Source organism: Taudactylus pleione, unplaced genomic scaffold (genome assembly GCF_031769625.1).
Source record: "Taudactylus pleione unplaced genomic scaffold, aTauple2 ptg000043l, whole genome shotgun sequence".
NCBI lineage: Eukaryota > Metazoa > Chordata > Amphibia > Anura > Myobatrachidae > Taudactylus > Taudactylus pleione.
In genome coordinates, this window is record NW_028284445.1 from 3,638,281 (window position 1) to 3,661,222 (window position 22,942).

General features: G+C 41.5%; 1 protein-coding gene across 1 annotated transcript in view; it reads left to right on the forward strand.

The window, feature by feature from the left end:
- Positions 1-22,942, forward strand: part of TRPC4 (transient receptor potential cation channel subfamily C member 4) — a 273,246-nt gene that overhangs the window by 179,246 nt on the left and 71,058 nt on the right. Inside the window, exon 3 of the mRNA XM_088460139.1 lies at positions 14,784-15,302. Coding sequence (XP_088316265.1) covers positions 14,784-15,302 — 519 coding nt within the window. The remainder of the gene's footprint in view (positions 1-14,783; positions 15,303-22,942) is intronic.

The following is a 22,942-nucleotide window of genomic DNA, read 5'->3' on the forward strand; positions in this document are numbered from 1 at the left end:
AGGAAATATAAGCAGACTCAAAATAATAACGACAAAGGTGTATCTTGCCAGAAGGAAGGAGGTTAAGAAGGTGATAAGGCGTGCAAAGGCAGAAGCTGAGGAGAAAATGGCCCAGTCAGTAGATAAAGGGAGCAAAACTTTTTTTAAGTATATAAGTGAAAGGAGGAAGTCAAATGGAGGAATAAGAAGACTTAAAGACAGAGAGTGAGTACATGATCGGGGGAAACAAAGAAATAGCAGATCATCTAAATAATTATTTTTGTTCAGTATTCACTACAGAAAAAGAGGGTAATGGGCCACAGTTAAGTTGCAGAGGCATTCATAAAAGAAATTTCATTTACAGAGGAGAGGGTCCTAACAGAACTCTCAAAACTGAAAGTGGATAAATCAATGGGGCCAGATGGGATACATCCAAGGATACTAAAAGAGCTTAAAGGGGTCCTGGTAACACCATTAACAGAATTATTCAACCAGTCGCTAGTATCAGGAGGGATTCCAGAGGACTGGAAAAGAGCAAATGTAATACCACTGTACAAAAGTGGCAGCAAAGAAGAATCAAGTAACACTAGACCAGTAAGCCTTACATCAGTAGTGGGAAAAATTATGGAAACACTATTAAAAGAAAGAGTGGTGGAATATCTCAAATCCAACAATTTACAGGATCCCCAACAGCATGGATTTACTCAGGGAAGATCATGCTAAACAAATCTTATAGACTTTTTTGACTGGGAGACAAAAGTAATAGATCAAGGGGGGCCGTAGATGTAGCTTATCTAGACTTTAGTAAGGCTTTTGACATGGCCCCGCATCGCAGAATGATAAACAAACTGGAAAGCTTGGGATTGGATTCTATGACTCTTGAATGGATAAGATTTTGGTTGCAGGATAGGAAACAGAGAGTTGTAGTAAATGGAGTGTATTCACAGGAGGGAAAGGTAATCAGTGGAGTACCCCAGGGATCAGTACTTTGACCAATGCTTTTTAATATCTATGTTGGTGATATTGCAAATAATATTAAAGGGAAAGTATGCCTTTTTGCAGATGACACTAAAGTATGCAACAGGGTAGACACACCAGGAGGGGTAAAACAAATGACTGAGGATCTGGGTAGACTAGAGGAATGGGCAAGAACATGGCAACTACAGTTTAATGTAAAAAAAATGCAAAATCATGCACTTGTGTCCCAATAACATAAAGGCTAAATATAGTATCAAGGACACTATAATGGAAAATACAGAGGAGGAAAGGAATTTAGGAGTCACCATTTCAGATGACTTGAATGCAGGCAAGCAATGCACCAAAGCAATGAGGAAGGCAAGTCAGATGCTTGGTTGCATAGGGAGAGGAATCAGTAGCAGGAAAAAAGAAGCAATAATGCCACTGTAAAGGTGCTTTGTACGGCCTCATCTAAAATACTGTGTTCAGTTCTGGAGGCCATATCTCCAGAAAGATCTAGACACATTAGAGACGGTACAAAGAAGGGCAACTAAAATGGTGCATTGCCTACAACACAGAACTTACCCAGAAAGACTAAAAGATCTTAATATGTATAGTTTGGAACAGAGAAGGGAAAGGGGGGCATGATAGAAACTTTCAAATACATGAAGGGTTTTAACAAGGGACAGGAGGGAGCATTCTTCAAAGGAAGAGATGTAGAAGAACACGAGGACATGCACTGAAACTGGAGGGTGGTAAGCTCAGAGGAAATTTGAGGAAAAATTACTTCACAGAAAGGGTAGTGGATAAGTGGAATAGCCTCCATCAGATGTGGTTGGAGCTAAAACGGTGGAAAAATGTAAACATTGGGATAGGCATAAGAATATCATTAAGAGAAATGTAAGGAGTAAATAGTGTTGAAGTTGCCTAAAGGACACATGAAAAGGGGCAGACTAAATGGGCCAAGTGGTTCTTATCTGCCATCAAATTCTATGTAAGGACTTATGATGTAGTATATTGTGAGGAATGTGGAAGAAAAGGAGCCACACCGCCAACAGTTGAGTTTACAGAGCTATATTAATATTATGAAATATCAGCCTTTGCTTAAATTAGAGATGTGCACTGACCCGTGTTTTGGTTTTGGTTCTAATTCATTGTCTTGCTTTGCTTTTGTTTTTTCCAAAACCACACTCACGTGTTTTGGTTTTGTATCTGTATTTTTTAAAAATTGATAAAAACAGCTAAAATCACATCATTTTGGCCTTGTTTTGTTCCTACAAAATTATTAACCTCAATAGCATTCATTTACAGTCAATTTTGACCACCTCACAGCGTGTTTGTTCAGTGTGTGCAATACTTCTGTGTGTGTAAAAGTAAATAGTGTTAAAAATTACAAAAAAATGTGTGCTCCCCCCAAAGCACAACCAGCACCAAGATTTTTTGAGCCAGTCCTAGTTGTAAAAATTACAGAGGGGTACTCTGTATTTTATACAGCCAGCACCGGGCTCTATCTAGTGGGAGTGTAATGCCACAGCAGGGGGTCCTCCTGCCAAATAATTCAGCACCCCCTACTGGTCACCTAAAGCGGGGGATTCCTTTGAAATTGGGTACCCCCACAGTAATGGGGTCCACCCTCTAGGGGACACCCCAGGTGCAGCTGGAGGCCCAAGGCTTTGCTCTGCACCACTGGTTGCGATGGGTGCCGAGTTCATGGTGTAAAAGATAGAATTAATAATATTGTCTTTTACAGGGGAACTACAGGTCCCAGCAAGTCTGTCCCCGCTTGCTGGTATTTGGAGAGCCACACGTACTGGCAAGGCAAGACATTAAGGGCCTGCTGGCACCCATAGTACCATGGTAAAAGAAATATAAAAATTAAACAAAACACACACACCGAATATTGTATTATTTTATTAAACATTCACACACACTCATAGTAAATACTTACCTATACTCCCTATAGTCATTCTGTCCTCTTGTCCAATAGTATCCATGAACGCTGAAAAAAGAAATCCATACTCACCTACCCGTTGAGTCATGTCCTCTTCGGGCCATCTAGGCATTAATGGTCTTCTTAAATAAAAAAAACTATTTGCATGAACCCACCGGACAGAGTAGTCACTACTACCCAAATGAATGCTAAACAATGGGGAGAGCATTCCTTGGCGAGAGAGAGGCGAGCCCCCGGCAAATCTACTTGAAAAAAAACTGAACAAACAAATCAGAAATTAATAATCCAAGAATGTAAAAACAAATCAAAACAGAAAATTAAGGCCCTCATTCAGAGCCGTACGCTCTGAGCAGAGCGCACGCTCTGAATGAGGGCCGTCCTCCATAACTATGGAGCGTCCTCCTGGATGCTCGTATAGCTGGGGGTCACCACCCACAGCCTATACGAGCATGCAGTTTGATGGCCGCGATGGTCGAGACCATCGCGACCATCGAAACTGCGTACAAAAGCCTGTGGTTGAGTTTTTCAACCACAAGGCTCGGAGTGATTTTGGCTCTATCAGAGCCAAAATCACTCCCACTGACATCACTAGTGATGTCAGTGGGCTGGCTTCTGACGGGAGGCGTTCCCGTGGGAACGCCCCCGTCAGGGAGGCACGCCCCCGGCACGCCCACCAAAGGGGGCGTGCTGTCAGTCAACATCGACAGCACGCCCCCTTTGAAGAGACACTACGAGCGAAGGAAAATCCTTCGCTCATCGCGTCTGGCGCATGCGCACGACGGAGCTCCCTCCGTCGTGCGCATGCTCAGTGCAGAACATCGACCCACTTGCGAGCGGACAGCCGCTCGCGAGTGGGTCTGAATCAGGCCCAAAATCAAGAGATAAATGATAATGAATAATCAGTCAATTGACTTGTAATGTTAATTATTCAGTTGAGTCAGTTATATTCTGATGGATATCATATTGTATAAATGTGATTGAGAGTGGCGTTCAACATCTCTCATACAGATGAAGGTGTCTCTTTGTCAGGTGGTTAAATCACTGCCAAAATCGTTCCTACTGTGAAGGATAACTCTTGTTGTCATAGAGCAGTGGTCTCTATTTGGGGTACCCCTACGAGTGCAGTCAGGAGGACTGACCAGAAGGGACTAGTGATGGGACCGTGGACTTTACTGCCCTCTGTAGGGACAAGCAATCAGTCTTCTGCCTATCTATAAGCATCTCCTCATACTTGTACCAAACAAGATGCAGCTGCAGCCTGGGAAGGGATGTTCCTTACTTCAGATCCAAACCGGACTTTCTGCTAGGCACCCCCTCCTGTTACAGAGTCTTACCTTCCAGCACTCCTCCAGGTGTCCCAGCATCCACCTATCTCCGTTCCAAACTCAAATTCTGGCAGCTGCCTGATGCTACTGTGGTCTTTCTCCTGGCACTACCAGTCCTGTGATGGCGGTCACGTGATCGCATCTGTGCAGGCTGTGGGAGGCTTCACATTGTATCAAATGGCGGGGTCTTCCAGAGTTATCCCCAGTGAGCGATCACTCTGTTGATTGTGTTGGAGGGTTGAGATGGCTCCTACGTGCATCAGCCCATCCAGGCACTCGTCATGGAGTTGGTGGTGGCCATATTGGATTTGGACATTATATGCCCTTCACATGTGATGTCATTCCGGGTTCTACTCTTTATCTGCCCAAGCATTGCCTACAAATTATCCACTAATTTGTAACACAGGTGGAATTAATTAACACATTTTGTGACTTTAAGGTAATGTATTTCACCTGTGCATATTTGCATTTACCAGGGTGTGAACACTTGGCTCAGCCCACCCTCTTGCAAAAGGTGTTTCAGTGAATAGAAAAATACAGGTGTCTCAGATATCTAATAACACTCAAGTTGCTTTTAATAATGAGACCAGCTAGTTAATTAGTGGTGCTTCTCATCCACTATATAGTGCAGAGGTGGTTGCAGCTGCTTGGTCACCAGTGGAGCAATAAATCCCCCCTTTGTTGTAGAGTGCTCATCACACACATCTATTTGCAAGTGCAGGTGCTGCTTAAAAGAGTGCACCAAGAGGCGCCTGGTTCCTACAAGTGTGAATATTATGCCAGTTTTGAATCCCATCTGGGTGACCCTGCTCTCAATGCGCTAGCAGCAGCAAATGCATTTGATGCATTAGTGGAATCTTTGGTTCCATAATTAGCAGCACAGTTATCTGCATCTGCTGAACCAGCCGGTTCAGCTTCTATGCTGCCTAATCCATGCATAGCTGGCACCATTGACAGGGCAACTGTCACAAGCATTAGGAGTTGCAATCTTGTCTTGGCCACTTTTGATTGGTTCGGCAGCAGCTGTGTCTGTTGATCCAGGTGCACTTGGAACAGAACATGAGGATGAGGTTCCTGGTCCCCCAGGTGAGTTGGGACGACTTGGGGTTGGTGAAAGTATAGTCACTAGTAAGTCCCATTCAGCTTCTAGTACTGATTCTGCAGGTTCAGAGGAACCTGCAACTAAATGATCTACAGTACAGTAGATGCAAGGAATTATTTTGGTGGTCTGTAGCCTTGTGGGGTCTTCATTCCTATTGGTCTGCCTGGTCCAAATGGGAGCAATATTTTGCCTCTTTGGTGAATAGGGGTAAGCATTGTATGATGCTTTCTTTCATCCGGTCTTATTTCAATGCTAGTCGCTTGCTTTCTGTTATAAATAATAATAACGCACAATACGACTTTCCTATAGTCTCCAATCCTTCAAGCGTTCCCTGAAAACTCACCTCTTCAGGCAAGCTTATCAGATCCCAGAACCACCCACATAACCTCCATAGCCTCCATATGTAATTACATCTCCTTTCACAATCCACACACAACCTCACACATCGTCTTTCTCTCACATCCTCATGACATTTGGCCGACATTCCGGTGTAAATGGATCATGCAGCCCACCAAGAAACTCTGCATCCTGGCTGGACCAAAATGCAATATATTGCACCTATCCTTGTGTAGCAATGCCTATTTCCCTATAGATTGTAAGCTTACGAGCAGGGCCTTCCTACCTATATATCTGTCTGTCATTACCCAGTTTTGTTCTATTAATGTTTACAATTGTAAAGCGCAACAGACTATGCTGCGCTATATAAGAAACTGTTAATAAATAAATAAATAATTAAATAAATAAATAAATGTATGGCTGGCTGCATTGCATATTTTTCAAATAACCAGAGGTACTAGACTACTTACTGTATTTTGCAAGGGTCTGTGAGGGATTTGTTTTTCCTACATAAAGGCATCAAGTTATTTACTTCAAACAAAATAATGAATGTAGAAAAGATTCTGTAGGTTTTTTGGTTTACCTCCGGCCTGGATATCGTGCTATGTCCTGCTAACAATTGTATAGTTTTGTAATTATGTGTTAATATGTTTTCCTATTTGTTGTTTGGTTAATGCTGGGCATACACTATACAATTATCTGTCAGATATCTGTCCAATCTAGCTGGTTGGAATGAATATCTGGTAATGTATGGGAGACAATGACAACCGATTATATGGTTTTAAACACTGGAAAACCGACAAAAACAATTGTTCAAATTGGTTAAATTTGTTTTATTTAACCAATTTGGGTGAACGTCCATTTGTGTCTGTTTTCCAGTGTTTGTGAATAAATGTTCGATTGTCATTTGCTCCCATACACTACCAGGTTTTCATTCCAACCAGCCAGATTGGACAGATATCTGACAGATAATTGTATAATGTATGCCCAGCATTAGTGTGTTGGGACATATTTGAATTATAATTTTTCCTTTATTCATTTTTTATTGATTTTTTTTTATTACAGGAATGTTTGATGTAAAGCCCATTTGGATTATTGGGCATTCTTTTGTTTTTTGGGCTTCTAGATTTGCAGTGGATATTGACATTACTAGGTTCCAGTTTGCTGCAGACATGTGTTGGCTTGTATATGTTCTGGCAGATTTTGAAGATACATTTGTTGGATATGGTTCAGTGTTTTGGATTCAGGAAGGTGATCATTGTATATCTTGATGGCAATGATTTAGGCCGATGCATGTCATTGATTATGCTAAGAATATAATTTCCGATATAGATTAGTTACAGCGGCCTCAGACCTTTTGCACGTTTGCATGGTCCATCAATCAATGCCACAAGTGGAGAGCATTAAAGCTGGGTGCAGTCATTGAAGAAGTGCGGGAAAAGGTCAACTCCAAGGTTTCCCATTTTCTATGTTTGAGAGGTGGTGGGGTGATTGGATACAATCTAAGTTTGGGATGCTCATCTTTTTCGTCCTGATGGGGTTAATTTGGCCAATTAGGGTCTTTTCCTATTTATTGAGGATTTGTTTAGAGGAGTTTTCTAATCTGAGTTTCTTAGTAAGAGTATGGTGGCGGTGATTCGACATTTAGGCCTTGCTCTGGTAGTAGAATGATAGTATGTTTTTAATTGTTATTTACTGTAGATTAGAGGGTGCACTCTTCTATGATTTATGATGGCCAATCCAATGTCCCTACCAGAAATTTAACACAAGCCCGTCCAGGTTTGTTAGTTGAGATATTTGAACACTGACGTTTGATTTGTATGAATGGTGGTTGTTATGTTTTCATTATATTGTTTGTCATCTGTTCCTTGTCATACTCACCATACTTACATTAATTATCAATCTATAAAATGGTGAAAAATGTTATTCAATTTGTTTAAAATAAATCTGACCTAATTGGAGCCGCCAACTCTTGTGTTTGTGTCTTTGTTTTAGTATAAGCTAGAGATGTTTAGTATTAAAAGATGGTGACCTACACAAGTGAGGTAACTGATAGGGAGTTTATAGAATGCAAAGAGATAATAGAGTTTATTAGGTGATAAGTATAAAATGCTGAGTTATATAATGTGACAATACTAGAATTAAGACTAGAATGCTGATTACATCAGGCGATAAGCATAAAATGCTGAGTCATATCAGATGACAAGACTAGAATGCTGATTACATCAGGCGATAAGTATAAAATGCTGAGTTATATCAGATGACAAGACTAGAATGCTGATTACATCAGGCGATAAGTATAAAATGCTGAGTTATATCAGATGACAAGACTAGAATGCTGATTACATCAGGCGATAAGTATAAAATGCTGAGTTATATCAGATGACAAGACTAGAATGCTGATTACATCAGGCGATAAGTATAAAATGCTGAGTTATATCAGATGACAAGACTAGAATGCTGATTACATCAGGCGATAAGTATAAAATGCTGAGTTATATCAGATGACAAGACTAGAATGCTGATTACATCAGGCGATAAGTATAAAATGCTGAGTTATATCAGATGACAAGACTAGAATGCTGATTACATCAGGCGATAAGTATAAAATGCTGAGTTATATCAGATGACAAGACTAGAATGCTGATTACATCAGGCGATAAGTATAAAATGCTGAGTTATATCAGATGACAAGACTAGAATGCTGATTACATCAGGCGATAAGCATAAAATGTTGAATTATATCAGATGACAAGACTAGAATGCTGATTACATCAGGCGATAAGCATAAAATGCTGAGTTATATCAGATGACAAGACTAGAATGCTGATTACATCAGGCGATAAGTATAAAATGCTGAGTTATATCAGATGACAAGACTAGAATGCTGATTACATCAGGCGATAAGTATAAAATGCTGAGTTATATCAGATGACAAGACTAGAATGCTGATTACATCAGGCGATAAGTATAAAATGCTGAGTTATATCAGATGACAAGACTAGAATGCTGATTACATCAGGCGATAAGTATAAAATGCTGAGTTATATCAGATGACAAGACTAGAATGCTGATTACATCAGGCGATAAGCATAAAATGTTGAATTATATCAGATGACAAGACTAGAATGCTGATTACATCAGGCGATAAGCATAAAATGCTGAGTTATATCAGATGACAAGACTAGAATGCTGATTACATCAGGCGATAAGTATAAAATGCTGAGTTATATCAGATGACAAGACTAGAATGCTGATTACATCAGGCGATAAGTATAAAATGCTGAGTTATATCAGATGACAAGACTAGAATGCTGATTACATCAGGCGATAAGTATAAAATGCTGAGTTATATCAGATGACAAGACTAGAATGCTGATTACATCAGGCGATAAGTATAAAATGCTGAGTTATATCAGATGACAAGACTAGAATGCTGATTACATCAGGCGATAAGTATAAAATGCTGAGTTATATCAGATGACAAGACTAGAATGCTGATTACATCAGGTGATAAGCATAAGATGTTGAATTATATCAGGTGAAAAATGTTAAATGTTTAGCCCTTTTTAGTTACAAGCATAAAATGCTGAACCATATCTAATGACAAATCTAAACTTATGTACCATAATTTGGTGCCTAAATGGAACAAGTGCTTTGCACTCCACTGATGTCACTGATTTCTAGAGAATTGATAGTGGTGATTGTGTTTTGTGTAGTCGACAGTTAAACGTTAAGAAACAAAATTCTTTAGAGTCTTCGTTTTTCTACAAATATATTGAGCTGTATTGCCCTGTGAGATTAAGTTTTATGGTAGATATGGATTGAATTAAAATGTTGCGCACTCTAGTAATTATGCTGCTGCTAAAACTGTAACTGTGCAACTTCTATTTAGATTTCCTTCTGAAAGACTATTTGATTTTGAAGCTTGTCAAAGACCTGCTAAAAATGGATAAATGATTTCTGCTTCAACCATTTCTATTTTACCAATCATGTAAGCTCCAGTCGTTTATAATCTAAATTCAGCTATGACTTGTTTGCCGAATTAAGCTACAGTAAAATGATTCAACAATTAAATTGACCAAACCAGCAGAAACTTATTAGTATTAAGATTCAATCATTCCTTCAATCAATCAATCAATCAATCAATCAATCAATCAATCAATCCATTTCTTCACTTCAAACTTTCTGGAAGTGACAAGTATCTGTGTACAAAGAAGCTTCCATGCAGTCAGATGGAACAAGTTCACCCATATTATTAGCTTTAGTTTACAACAGCAAAGTGTACAAAACTTGGGGGATCCTGCCCTTTCCTCAGGTAACAGTGTAAACCACAAATATAAACATTTGACCATTTATTATTATTATTATTATTATTATTATTATTATCATTTATTTATATGGCGCCACAAGTGTTCCGCAGCGCCTTACAAAGTACATTTAATAGAATTGCAAAGAAAATTGTATTCCAACACTTAATTAAGTATTTGTCTACTTTAATTTAAAAACAATCTAGTCATTAAAACATTGTTAAAAAAATAAACACATAGTGATAGATATACATAGTCTATCTATCTATCTATCTATCTATCTATCTATCTATCTATCTATCTATCTATCTATCTATCTATCTATCTATCTATCTATCTATCTATCTATCTATATCGATCTTTAAGAGTTTCATAATTTCAACGATCATATGTGAAATAAACAAACAATAGTTTAATTTCAGATCACTTCAATTTTGTTTATATTTATTGGGACATAATTCTCAATCACATATGCGGGATACCCTCCGAAAACACCCATTTTTGGGGTCTGCCTACAAATATTAAGGATCTCCAGTGTATGTGTGTTTTTGACTGCAAAAGCAGCTATCTGCAACTGGCGATGGCCATTGCAGCCTAGGGGCTTCAGTTCATAACAATTACTGGGAGAGGAATCACAGTCATCATTATCATTCTGTATTTTTGCCCCAACCATTTTGCACTTGCAAAAGCCAGACCTCCTGACAATAATACCTGTGTATGCTTCAGGGGCTGGCTGGCAACTTTCAGCCAGGGGGGCAGACACAAGCAAGTGGCCCAGTTTTCTACTAGCAAATGCAATGTAAAATTTGGCGTGACATGGTTTCCGTAATGTGCGTGTGGTTTAAATAGCAAATGAAGCATATGAGGGAAAATTGTTATGACAACGAGCTATAAATAAATACCATCTATTGTGTGCGTCTCCTGGGGGCTGGGTTGAGCAGCTGTGCCCGGCCCTTTGTTCCGCCTTTCTCTAAAACTCTGGCCCTCATTCAGAGGTGGTCGCAAAATGCGAGCGGTCGCTCTAAATGAGGATGGCCGCTTGTATTTTGAAGTGCGGCCTCCTGGTCACTAGCTAAGCTGTGGGTTACCACCCACAGCTTTAGCGACCGACCTGGTTGATGGTCTTGACCATCGCGACCATCAGGGCTTGCGACGAGACCCTAAGGTTGGGTCTCGTCAACCGCAAGCCCCAGGGAGCTTCCTGCTCTGATCGAGCAGGAAGCTCCCCACTGACATCACTGCTGATGTCAGTGCAGCCGCCCACAAAGTGGCAGGCGTTCCTTAAGGAACGCCACCGTTTATGAAACCACCCCCCCGCCACGCCTACAAATGGGGCAAGCTGTCGATCACCATCGACAGCCGCCCCTTTTGTAGTGAGCTCCGGAGCAAGAGAATTTCTCTCTTGCTCCGGAGCTTGCGCCCGCACAGTGTGGCCGCTGCGCGTGCGCAGGGCCTAAACATCGACCCGCTTGCGAGCGGGTCTGAATGAGGTCCTCTGTCCCACAGAGTGTGTGTGTCTGACCCGGACAAAGCAGGGTGCAATTCATCGATCACAAAACGAGCAGGGTGCATTTCACAGTTAACAAAACGGGCAGGGCGTAGTGCCCTGCTAAAAGTACCTAGTGGGAACACTAATAATATACATACATACAGACACATTAAGTACACACACATGCAGGGGAATTCAATTCAAAGCGATGTTGAATAGCCCTGGGAGGGAGCTCCCAAAGCTATTCAACGCGATGTTGGTCGGGCTAAAGGATTTCTTTTCGCACCCCCCTGAGGATGCAAGGAGAAATTCTACAAAAGTGCCGGCTGGCACTTTAGTCCCAGAATGCTGGTTCTCGCGATTAAATACCTAAGTTAGGTGGCGAGAACCAGCATTCTCCGACGTAACAGCGCGCTGAACTGAATAGCTCCGCGAGCTCCCTCCCGGTCCTATTCAGCATGGCACTGAATTGAATTCCGCCCATGGACATTATAAAGTACAAAACAACACCCCCACAAAGTTTATGCCACACTGACACATATAACTTGTATACAAGATATGATAGATAGATATGAGATAGATAGATAGATAGATAGATAGATAGATAGATAGATAGATAGATAGATAGATATGAGGTAGATAGATAGACAGACACACTGTATATAAGCCCCACCCTCCACTTACCTGGTTTCTAAAAGTGTAGAGAAGAAAGGATGTTCTCCTGCATTCTGTGGAGCACTCCTCCCCTCTGCACTCATTGTCTCTCTCTCTTCCCTGGTTGCCATAACGCTTCTTATTCCTCTCAGCTTCCCTGTCAGACTCCGATAAGCTCCGCCCCCTTTTTCCACTTTCCAGCCTCTATGGATCCTGGGAATGAACACCTGGCTCCTCATTGGTCGACAGCGGCCATTTCTTTGTAGCTTAGCATGGGGGCAGCCATTTTTTATTAGCCTCTTTAACTTGGATATCACTCGCTGCATAGCTGGTCTTCCCCTGTCAGAGCTGAAGCAGCACTCTCTGCCACAGCCAGGCGGCCTTCAAGTACTAACAATGTACTGGCCCGGGGGGCAGATGGCACCCTGCCCCCCGCCCAGTCCGCCACTGGTATGCTTCAACTTCTAATTTGGTTACATTTATGAGATCACACCCTTAATGTACTCACGTGGGCCAGGTCATTAAACATGTATGAGGCCACTAACACAATTGATATCTTTAGCAGATTCCATAAGTATTGTGTAACTTTCATTTAATTTTTTTAATTATCTATTTCTTCAAATACAGTTGTTGTCTATCATAAGTCTCAAAGTAGACCATAAGCAGAGGATGACATTTTTGGAATACTCCAGGTATACTCAACAAAGTAAAAAAATATATATTTCTGGCATATCCCTAAAAAAACACCCATTTTCAGCGAGGTAACCACAATTTATTACGTACTTATGGGGACCGCAGCAGCTATCAGAGACTTCGGTGGTCCCCCATTTTTGACCGCAGAAGCAGTTCGTATAGGGTTGCTAAAATGCAGAATTGATCAAGCTCCAGTATACTTTACATTCCAGAGAAAGGGCCCTGTAGCTAATTATCTACTTAAATGGCATTAACCATTGTAGCCTATGGGCTACAGTTTTTGACATTTAATAAATATCCCCCAAGTAAGCAACAGTTTCACGTGAACTAACAGGATTTATTGATCAAATGTATAATGGATTATTTAAGTCTGTGAACATTTACAAAAATATATATAGTATTAATATATATATAAGAAGGAATTGAAGAAAAAATAATTGTCAAAAAACAGAATGTCCAATCTAGAATTCATATCAGGAAAGAAAACCTAACTTTTACTTCTATCTTTAGCCAATTATGCAAACAACATTTAGTTTAATGTACTTTTAAAATTCCAGATATTCAAAAATTGTGACTTTAAACCATTATATTTAGACAAAAATAAATTTCACCAAAGTTTTTAAACAGTCTAACCAAAATATTAAAATTAAATCTATTAATTACCATGGTTACCTGCAGTCCTCCCATAGGCAAACACATGGGGGGTTTGCAATTGCCCAGGAGCACCCACCCCAGCCACAAAATCATAACCACAATAGCAGTAGTATACAGCCACAACATGCAGTATAAAGGATGGAATTGAGCTGCTGTGCATGTACCAGTAGCAGCAGCTTCTCCTTCAAAATCTGCAGTGTGTATGTGTATCTGACTGCTCAATAAGCACACTGGACCAAAGAGCAGCTGCCTGCAAAAATATACTGGTGTCATAAAATGAGGTGGGAAAATCTGTGCTTAGAAAGCTCACTTCCGTCTTCTTCTAATTATAATATGTATGTATATTTCTTATGGGTTGTTTTATCTCTTCATGACCACTTATTCTATTAATATGAGATAAATATTTTATACAGAAAGTTAAGTTTTTAGACTCTCTCTCCTACAGCTTATATTGTAGAGAAACATACGCTAGTGGTAGTTTATAAGATATACTGTATGTCCATGGCCAGTGGTAGGTTCTTCAGAGGCTCCCCAAGACTCCTGGACTTGCTCCAATGCTCCGAAGCGTATGGGCACTTGGACTATGGAATGGTGCCCACATCCAGAAAAAAACATTCAGCCCAGACGAGATGGTTCTACTGCCGCATCTAATGGCTTACAGCAATCGCTGGCCCTGTATATGTCTCAAGTAATATGTATGATGCAGACTATAGCTTGTTATGTGCTAACTGTTCCCGCTTCATGGACTGACCATACTATGTAAAAGAAAGCATTTGGAACCCCTCTCCCCCACTTTGGAACCCCTCCCCCCCCAATCAATTGAAAAAGGAGCCCTGGAAATACTACTAATTAAAATATCCAGGCAGAGTGTACATTTTTGCCCTTGATTACCATCTCAGCTCTGCTCTGTACTCTATTGCATTCACAAGGCATTTTTGAATCAAAGAACAGAAAAACACTTATACTTATAAGTGTTTTTCTGTTCTTTGTGAGTGAGGTTGACAAATAACTCTTTTTATATAATCTGCAACAATACTTGAGCCTAATAATTGTTTAGCGCTGGGTGTTCTTTTCTCATCCTTGCTCATTTTTTAATCAAAACCAAAAGCAATGAAAGCAAACTGCCTAATTGGTGTTTCATTTATTTTTTATGTTTTTGCTAAAAACTCAGAATAAAGTTAGAAAGATAATACAGTGTACTTAGTAAAAGTTACAAGAAGGCATGTACAAGTACATACCTAAAATACATAAACCAAATATATTTAAAGCATATTTTCTGTGAAATGCTAAAATAATAAATAAAACGTGTGTTCAATGTTTTGTTTCCATGCAGGTTCCACCAATTCTTCTTGATAAGCAGTTCTCTGAATTCACTCCAGATATCACACCCATCATTTTGGCTGCTCATACAAACAATTATGAAATCATAAAACATCTGGTTCAAAAAGGCGTCTCAATCCCCAGGCCACATGAGGTGCGCTGCAACTGTGTGGAGTGCGTTTCCGGATCAGACGTGGATAGTTTGCGTCACTCTCGATCAAGGCTTAACATCTACAGGGCTTTGGCGAGCCCGTCTTTAATTTCACTGTCAAGCGAGGATCCTTTTCTAACAGCATTTCAACTGAGCTGGGAGCTGCAAGAGTTGAGCAAAGTGGAAAATGAGTTTAAATCTGAATATGAGGAGCTGTCAAGACAATGTAAGCAATTTGCAAAAGACCTTCTGGATCAGACAAGGAGTTCGAGGGAATTAGAAATTATATTAAACTACAGAGATGATGGTGGCCTGTTGGAAGAACAGAATGGTAATGACCTTGCCCGATTGAAACTGGCAATTAAATACCATCAAAAAGAGGTAAGCTCTGATTCATAAAATGGCATATTTTGTGGTTTAAATTCCTATCAAGTAGATTTGAGATTTACACTTACAAAAGGTTACAAATGGCAGTGTCTTTACCTATGTACATGGAAAATGTGTTCACGCACCATTAATACACACAAAAGGGTAAATGTAATAGCCTGAAAGCTACAGTACAGTCATAAACAGGTTCCCGGAGAATCTGGATGATGTTTTAAATTAGCAACCATTTAAAAGTACAGTTGAGCGGTTCAGTTTTACTCAGTTATGCTCGGATCTCAAAAACGGCCTCATATTTGCTATCTGGCTCTCAAGTGTTTTGGATAGCCAATAAGATAAATCTGAACTAATCCAAACTTGTGCTAATTTGCCTAAAAAAACAGCTCAAAGCCAGATTGATTTTGTCTTTTAAATGATTGTTACTTTAACACATCGGCCAGACTAGCAGGCAATGTCTGTAGTTTGCAGACTGTTGCATTTACCCCAAGAGAATAAAAACATTTTTTTTTAAATGTGTTTAATTACTCCATCAAGAAAATGATATGATGAAAATAAATATTTGAAATACTGTATTTCAGGGACACATTTCTTAACATTTTGCAATCAAATGTGAAAACTGGTGAGTTTTTCAGTTTTAAAAATGTTGTTCTACTCAAACTGGAAACACTGAAATAACAACAGATGATTAAAATACCTATGAAATTGTCTGAGCTGAACCTCTTTAACATCTGCTTCTTAATAATATAATGTAGACAACACAATCCGAGTCTATAATGCAGAAAGGATTAATAAGTACAACTAAGCTTAGACAAGCACTTTTATTATAATATATTGGTGAGATCAATGTAGGAGGTTTAGGCAATGGCCAATTTATATGAACAGAAGATTATTATTAAACTGTTCAAACAATAAAAATGTAGATGACTGACATTATTTATAATAGCGATAAAATGTAGTGAGTGAGCTAGAATTATAGTATTATTGCACATAAAAATAACAGTATGATAATGATAAGTCGTTCAAAAAATGTTTATTGATATGGATGAGAGTATAAAGTCTTTGACAATGATGATAAAATTAAAAAGCACATTATGATATCCATTGACTAAAATATTGGATGTCCGATCAGTAACTTTTAAATGATGTTCTCTTAACGAATGCAATTTAATTCCATTTCATGAAAAGGGAAAAAGTATTATAGGATTGTAAACTATTAACCCTGTATTCAAGGAACCTTCTAACTTTAATGTTAGCGTGAGAGTTTTCTGCTCCATTATACCATACTTGTAAATCTCCCCATCCTTCCCTCCAGAAATATGCCGTCTCCCTAATTCTGGAGGGAGTACGTCAGGGGTCTTCAACCTTGGCCTTCCAGCTGCTGTGGAACTACACATCCCAGCATGCACTGCCACCTTTTTGATATAACAGCATGCTAAAACTATGGCAGTGCATGCTGGGATGTGTAGTTCCACAGCAGCTGGAGGCCAAGGTTGAAGACCCCTGTAGTAGGTATTATGGCCATGATGGCATACCATAGCACCACAATGAGTAGAGCCAGGAACAGCTCGGCACCTGCATTATTAATTGCAGCAGAAATGCAATGTACATTCATCAGTCATTGACCATAAATGCAAATAGAGATAGTAAGTTGAGAGAACACATATTTAGTTAATGACTCAACTCCACAGTTATTATTCTCCTAATACAATGATTGTAGGTGGAATCCCAGGTAAATGTTTTTTTGTGTCACTACGCTACATTCTATGATTTCAGAGTCAATATCAGGATGACTCCTGGCATGAAGACCATAAGTAGGGGTGTGTGACTGGTGCTGCCACCCATTCGGCCCTGCTATGGCAGTGCCTGGCATATAAATAATGACAGAGAAAGTAGGCTGGGGATGTGAGGCAAAGTGATAACCTAGGATTTTGCTACACAGAGAAAGCTCACATTAGTATAGAAATGACCCTGCCTGCATTCATGGATTTTTGTTATCTGCTTTATCATCTATGTTATTATTCTGTGTGAAGGAGGCCATCATATATTGCATAGAGGATAACGATTTTCTTAGTGCATTATTTATATCACTATTCTGTTAAACCTTACCAACAGGATTAAAATCTATTGTTTTTTAAATTTTTGTTGTTTCAAGCAAACATGCAGTATATTAAGGTAGAATGGAAAAAAAGGGAGAGTAAACCATTACTTTATACAGTACTTTCCAGTATACAAACTAGCAAATACAGGAGCAGCAGATGGTGCCTACTTGCCTACCCTCCCAATTCGGCCGCCGACCCCTCTGACAGTAAATACAGTAGCCCTATAAGATGCATTTGATTTAGGCTGTTTTTGGGCATCATGTTAGTTTTGGTCATTTTGGGCCAATTAGATGGTTGCTGCTGAGATGGGCGAATGGATTTGGCCGATTATGAAATACATGCGAATTTCTGAGATTCGTTGAATGCAAATAAATCACTCTATCTACACTGTCAGACACGCTGTTAGCTACCACTCTGTTTATACAGTGATTGTAGGTGGAATCTCTGATAATTGTTTTTCGTAGTTACACTAATTTTGCAACTGCTGCTACTCTTAAGGCCCCCATACATCAGCAATCTGAAAACCACAATTGAACAATTTGAAGATTTATTGCCCGATCTTAGGATTTCCCAATCGAGCAATTTGCGCCCATACACTACAGATCTTTTTCAGTGATTTGCAGATCGATTGCAGAAAACACAGATCAGACAATCTTGAAAGGCCCATCATTTTACTGGTAACGGTCTGCAAATCTGCTGATCATGGCCATACACTAGCAATCTACAGCCCCAATCGATCTATGAAATCCAACATGTTGGACAATCAGATTTAACAATTCCAATCACTTTTTGGTTGCAATTTGCGATCTGTGAAGCCCATACATTGCAGATTTTTATACACAATCGATTGCAAATTGCACGATTGCTGCAATCCATCTCTGATGTATGGGGGCCTTTAGTTAACTGACACCTTGGTCATCAAATTAAGTTGCAGCTGCAGGCAGGCATTTAAAGCAGAGTAATTTCGCTATAAACATTCAAAAAATACAATGTACTTTCCCTCTTGTGGTTAATTTAATACATAAATTAAGCTAAATCGAGCAGTATGTTTTGAGAAAATGGGAAAGTTGAAATGAATAAATTGATGTTTCACTCTCCCCACCATGTGTGTTTTATTTTAGTCCACAACTCTACAACGCTAAGTGCAGTCTTATTTTCCAGAGGCTGTTCTATTTCACTTTGAAATGTTCTAGGCAGATCAGGGGCGTTTCTAGAGAGGAGGAGGCCCATGTGCAGTCTTCTACATGGGTCCCCCTCCTCTCTGTCCGGCAGCCGGCAGCGCACTGAGCTGTGCGCGGACAGCGCCGAGTTATAGACTCTGGGCACTAGAGTGCACTGGGAGTCTATAGAGGATGTGCTGGTCACCGGGAAAATGGCCGCGGTGGCCATATTCCAGTCGTTTTTACAGTGCCGGACCCCCGTGCCGTCATGGGACTCCGGAGAGGTAAGTAATTCTATGGGTGCAGGGTGTGCGGTGCGGCACCCCCCTGGACCCATTATAGATACGCCATTGAGGCAGATAAATAGACTACATGTGCAAATACATAAAAAATATAGGCTAGTATAAAAATAAATGCTGAACTGCAGCTGCTTTCTACCTGCCACTAAATCTGATGCCATTTTAGAACCACAGAATTTATCAACCTCAGATTTTGCATAAAATCAAATTCGATGTGTGCGGGGTTTGAATATCTGAATTTCAAATAAGATGTTTTTTAAATATATGCAATGATGTATCTGCAGTCAGTATTTTGAGTTACTTGCATACAGTATTAAGATTCATGTAACCGTAAATCCAGTGGCGTAACTAGGGTATTTGGAGCCCAGGGCAAATTGAAAAATGGAGCCCACCCCCCCCCCCACTCTATGTGCGCGTGCCTTTGGCGCGCGCAGCAAAAAAATGGCCATGGTCACTTAAAAATGGGGAGTGTGTACATGACACACACCTCTTTATCGTCACTCTGAACATTCCTTTCCATATGCACCTTAACCCCAGTAGTGCTCCTTATACAGTACCCCCAGTAGTGGTCCCCCTTATGCAGGTCCATAGTAGTGCCCCCCCCTTATGCAGCCCCCCATTAGTTCCCCTTATTGAGTGCCCCCAGTAGTGGTCCCCCTTATGCAGTGCCCCATGTAGTGGTCCCCCTTATGCAGTGCCCCATATAGTGGTCCCCCCTATTAAGTGCCCTTTATATAGTGCCCTCAGCAGTAGTCCCCCCCATGCAGTGACCTCAGTAGTGCTCCCCCTTATGCAGGCCCCCAGCAGTGATCCCCCTATCCAGTGCCCCTTATACAATGCCCCCTGCAGTGGTCCTCCCTATTTAGTGCCCCCAGTAGTGGTCCCCCCAGTGCAGTGCCCCTAGTCCGTTATATAGTGCCCCCAGCATTAGTCCCCGCCCCATGCAGTGTCCCCAGTAGTGCTCCCCCTTATGCAGGCCCGCAGTAGTGATTACCCCTATCCAGTGCCCTTATACAGTGCCCCCTGTAGTGGTCCTCCCTATTTAGTGCCCCCAGTAGTGGGTCCCCTAGTAGAAAGCCCCTTATATAGTGCCCCCAGTAGTAGTTTCCCCCCCAGTAGTAGTCCCCAGTAGAGGTTCCCCCTCCTGATGCAGTGCCCCCAGTAGTAGCCCACCCCAGTTGTAGTCCCCAGTAGTACCCCACCCCCAGCAGAGGTCCCCCCCAGTAATTGTGCCCCCAGTAGTAGTAGTAGCTCCCCCCCCAATAATGGTGCCCCCAGTAGTAGTAGTAGTAGTAGTAGTAGTAGTAGTAATAGTAGTATCTCCCCCCCAGTAATGGTGCCCCCAGTAGTAGTAGTATCCCCCCCCAATTATGGTGCCCCCAGTAGTAGTAGTAGTATCTCCCCCCCAGTAATGGTACCCCCAGTAGTAGTAGTAGTATCTCCCACCCAATAATGGTGCCACTGTTTCCCCCCTGTACCCCCCCAATAGTGGTGCCCCCAGTAGTAGTAGTAGTATCTCCCCCCCAATAATGGTGCCCCCAGTAGTAGTAGTATCCCCCCCCAGTAATGGTGCCCCCAGTAGTAGTAGTAGTATCTCCACCCCCAATAATGGTGCTCCCAGAAGTAGTAGTATTTCCCACCCCCCCAGTAATGGTGCCCCCAGTAGTAGAAGTATCTCCCACCCACCCCCATTAATGGTGTCCCCAGTAGTATCTCCCCCCCAATAGTGGTGCCCCCAGTAGTAGTAGTATCTCCCACTCACCCCTAATAGTGGTGCCCCCAGTAGTAGTAGTATCTCCCACCCACCCCCAATAATGGTGCCCCCAATAGTAGTATCTCCCCCTGTTCCTCATAGTGCAGACACACAAGTTACACAAAAAAAAAAAAAAATACACTTACCAGAATCCATGCTCCAGCTCCGGCCACTGCTCCCACCGCATGTCAGTCCTCCCGGGCTCGCGTGCTTTGCATTATGGGAGAGACGTCATGACGTATCTCCCATTACCCACTGCAGGAGCCGCAAGGGAGCCGGCTCTTGCAGTGGGCCTGCAGCAGTCAATGAGAGTCTGTCTGACTCTCATTGGCTGCTGTTTAACACACACATCGCCGCCAGCGCTGGCGGAGATGTGTGTGCAGCAGCAACAGCCAATGAGAGTCTGTCTGACCTCATGGACTGCTGATTCACACACACATCACTGCCGCTCGGTGGTGATGTGTGTGCAGTAGCAGCAGCAGCCAATGAGAGTTGTCTGATTCTCATTGGCTGCTGGTTAACACACACATCGCTGCCAGTGCTGGATGTGTGTGTTATGCACAGCATGAGCCCGCCTGCCACCCTCCTCCTGGCGCTATTGGGCAAGCGCTCAGGGGAAGGAAGGGGCTCGGCTGTTGAGCACAGGACCGGTGCTGGAAGCCTAGCGCCGGTCCTGTGGAAATGTGTAGCGCTGACCGCACTCAATGCGATCGGCGCTACACTGGCTAACTAGGGCTGGCTGTTACCGTGGCCGTCGGTGCCCCCACGGTGCCCAGGGCATGTGCCCCACTCGCCCTGCCCTAGTTACGCCACTGCTTAAATCTAGCTTTTTACCAAGATGCATCTTTACATACCTGAGTGTAAATGCACCTACAGGCAACTCTGAATCTGGCCCCAAGTAATGGTAAGATCAGTGAGGGATTTCAAGTGCAACCCGAGTCTAGAGCATGTGCGCTGCCTGAAAAGGGAGAATTTGCTCATCATAGCAGCCTGGATCAGTGGCGTAATTACAGAGAAAGCAGAGGGTGCAGTTGCTATGGGGCCCGCCGCTTGGGGGGGCCCGAGTTCCAGCAAGGAAACTGCACTTTGTTAAAAAAAAATTTGCTGGACAGACCAGACGCCACCGGAGAGTCTGCTGACAGACTGATACGGTGAGTACAACCTGGTCCCCGGGCTCCCCCACCTCCGCCAGTGCTGACCAAGTATCCCCGCTCCCGCTGCTGCAGGTCAGTATCAGTCTCAGATGGACACACTCCGTTCCAAGACCTGCTGCAGCGCTGCTGATTCCTGTGGCGCTGAGTACTGTCCCGAATAATACATGGAACTCCCTTCCCTCGAGTGACTAAGAGGAGTTTTGCTATGGGGCCCACAAAGTTTTAGTTACGCCCCTGGCCCAGATGGCCACCCCATAAAGATATGTTTTTTTTTTAAAAAGGAATCAAATATTTGAAAATTCAGCCAGGATGTCCCTCCTAAATTCCTTAACTAGCCCTAATGTTATATAGCTATAGAGCTTAGAAATAATATTAACGTAAAAACTACTAAAGAGTGTATGCATGACATTAGCAAGCAACAAAACACTTTGAGACTATAATTCCCCTTAGCGAAACAATTAACACCTATATATCTTGGCTGAAATTCATCACTTTAAGTGTATTCTCATTTTAAGAGACAATTATACAAATATCGCTAGTATTTAACAGATAGTATTGAATCAGAGTAGAAGGGGAGGAATTAACCTTTCAGAAAAAAAAGTATTTTTATTTTTCAAGCTAATTATATGTACATTAATTGGAAAAGACAGCTTTCGACAGCAAAATCTGGAATTTATGAACATCATATGTAAATTGAGTACAATGCGACTGTACAACGAGAACAGACTTTTTATAGAACCATAAAATAAATGATGTAGGCTTTAAATTGAATTTGACAGTGTCAAATTAAATTGCTGTTATCATTTTTCTATGACTCTATTCATATTAAAAATTACTGAGCTGAATAATATATTTATAATAAGTGAACCCATGATTAACTAAAAATTAATAACTATTCTAACTTATCACCTGTCAAAAATCACTTTACGACTGGTCAGTGCTAAGAATAGGCTTAGGCCCGTATTCAATATGTTTCGCACCCGCAATACTTTTTCGCCTGCCGGACTTTTCGCCTATTTCGCTTGTTTTGGGTGCGGAAACTTTTCGGGCGCGTCCCCGCGATTCCTCGTATCCAATTTGAACGTGCGCGAAGACGGCGCCCGGCGAAACTTGAACAGGTGGGAAGTCCTCTCCAAAATGGGGTAATCTGCCTGTCACCCCCCAAAAGATGC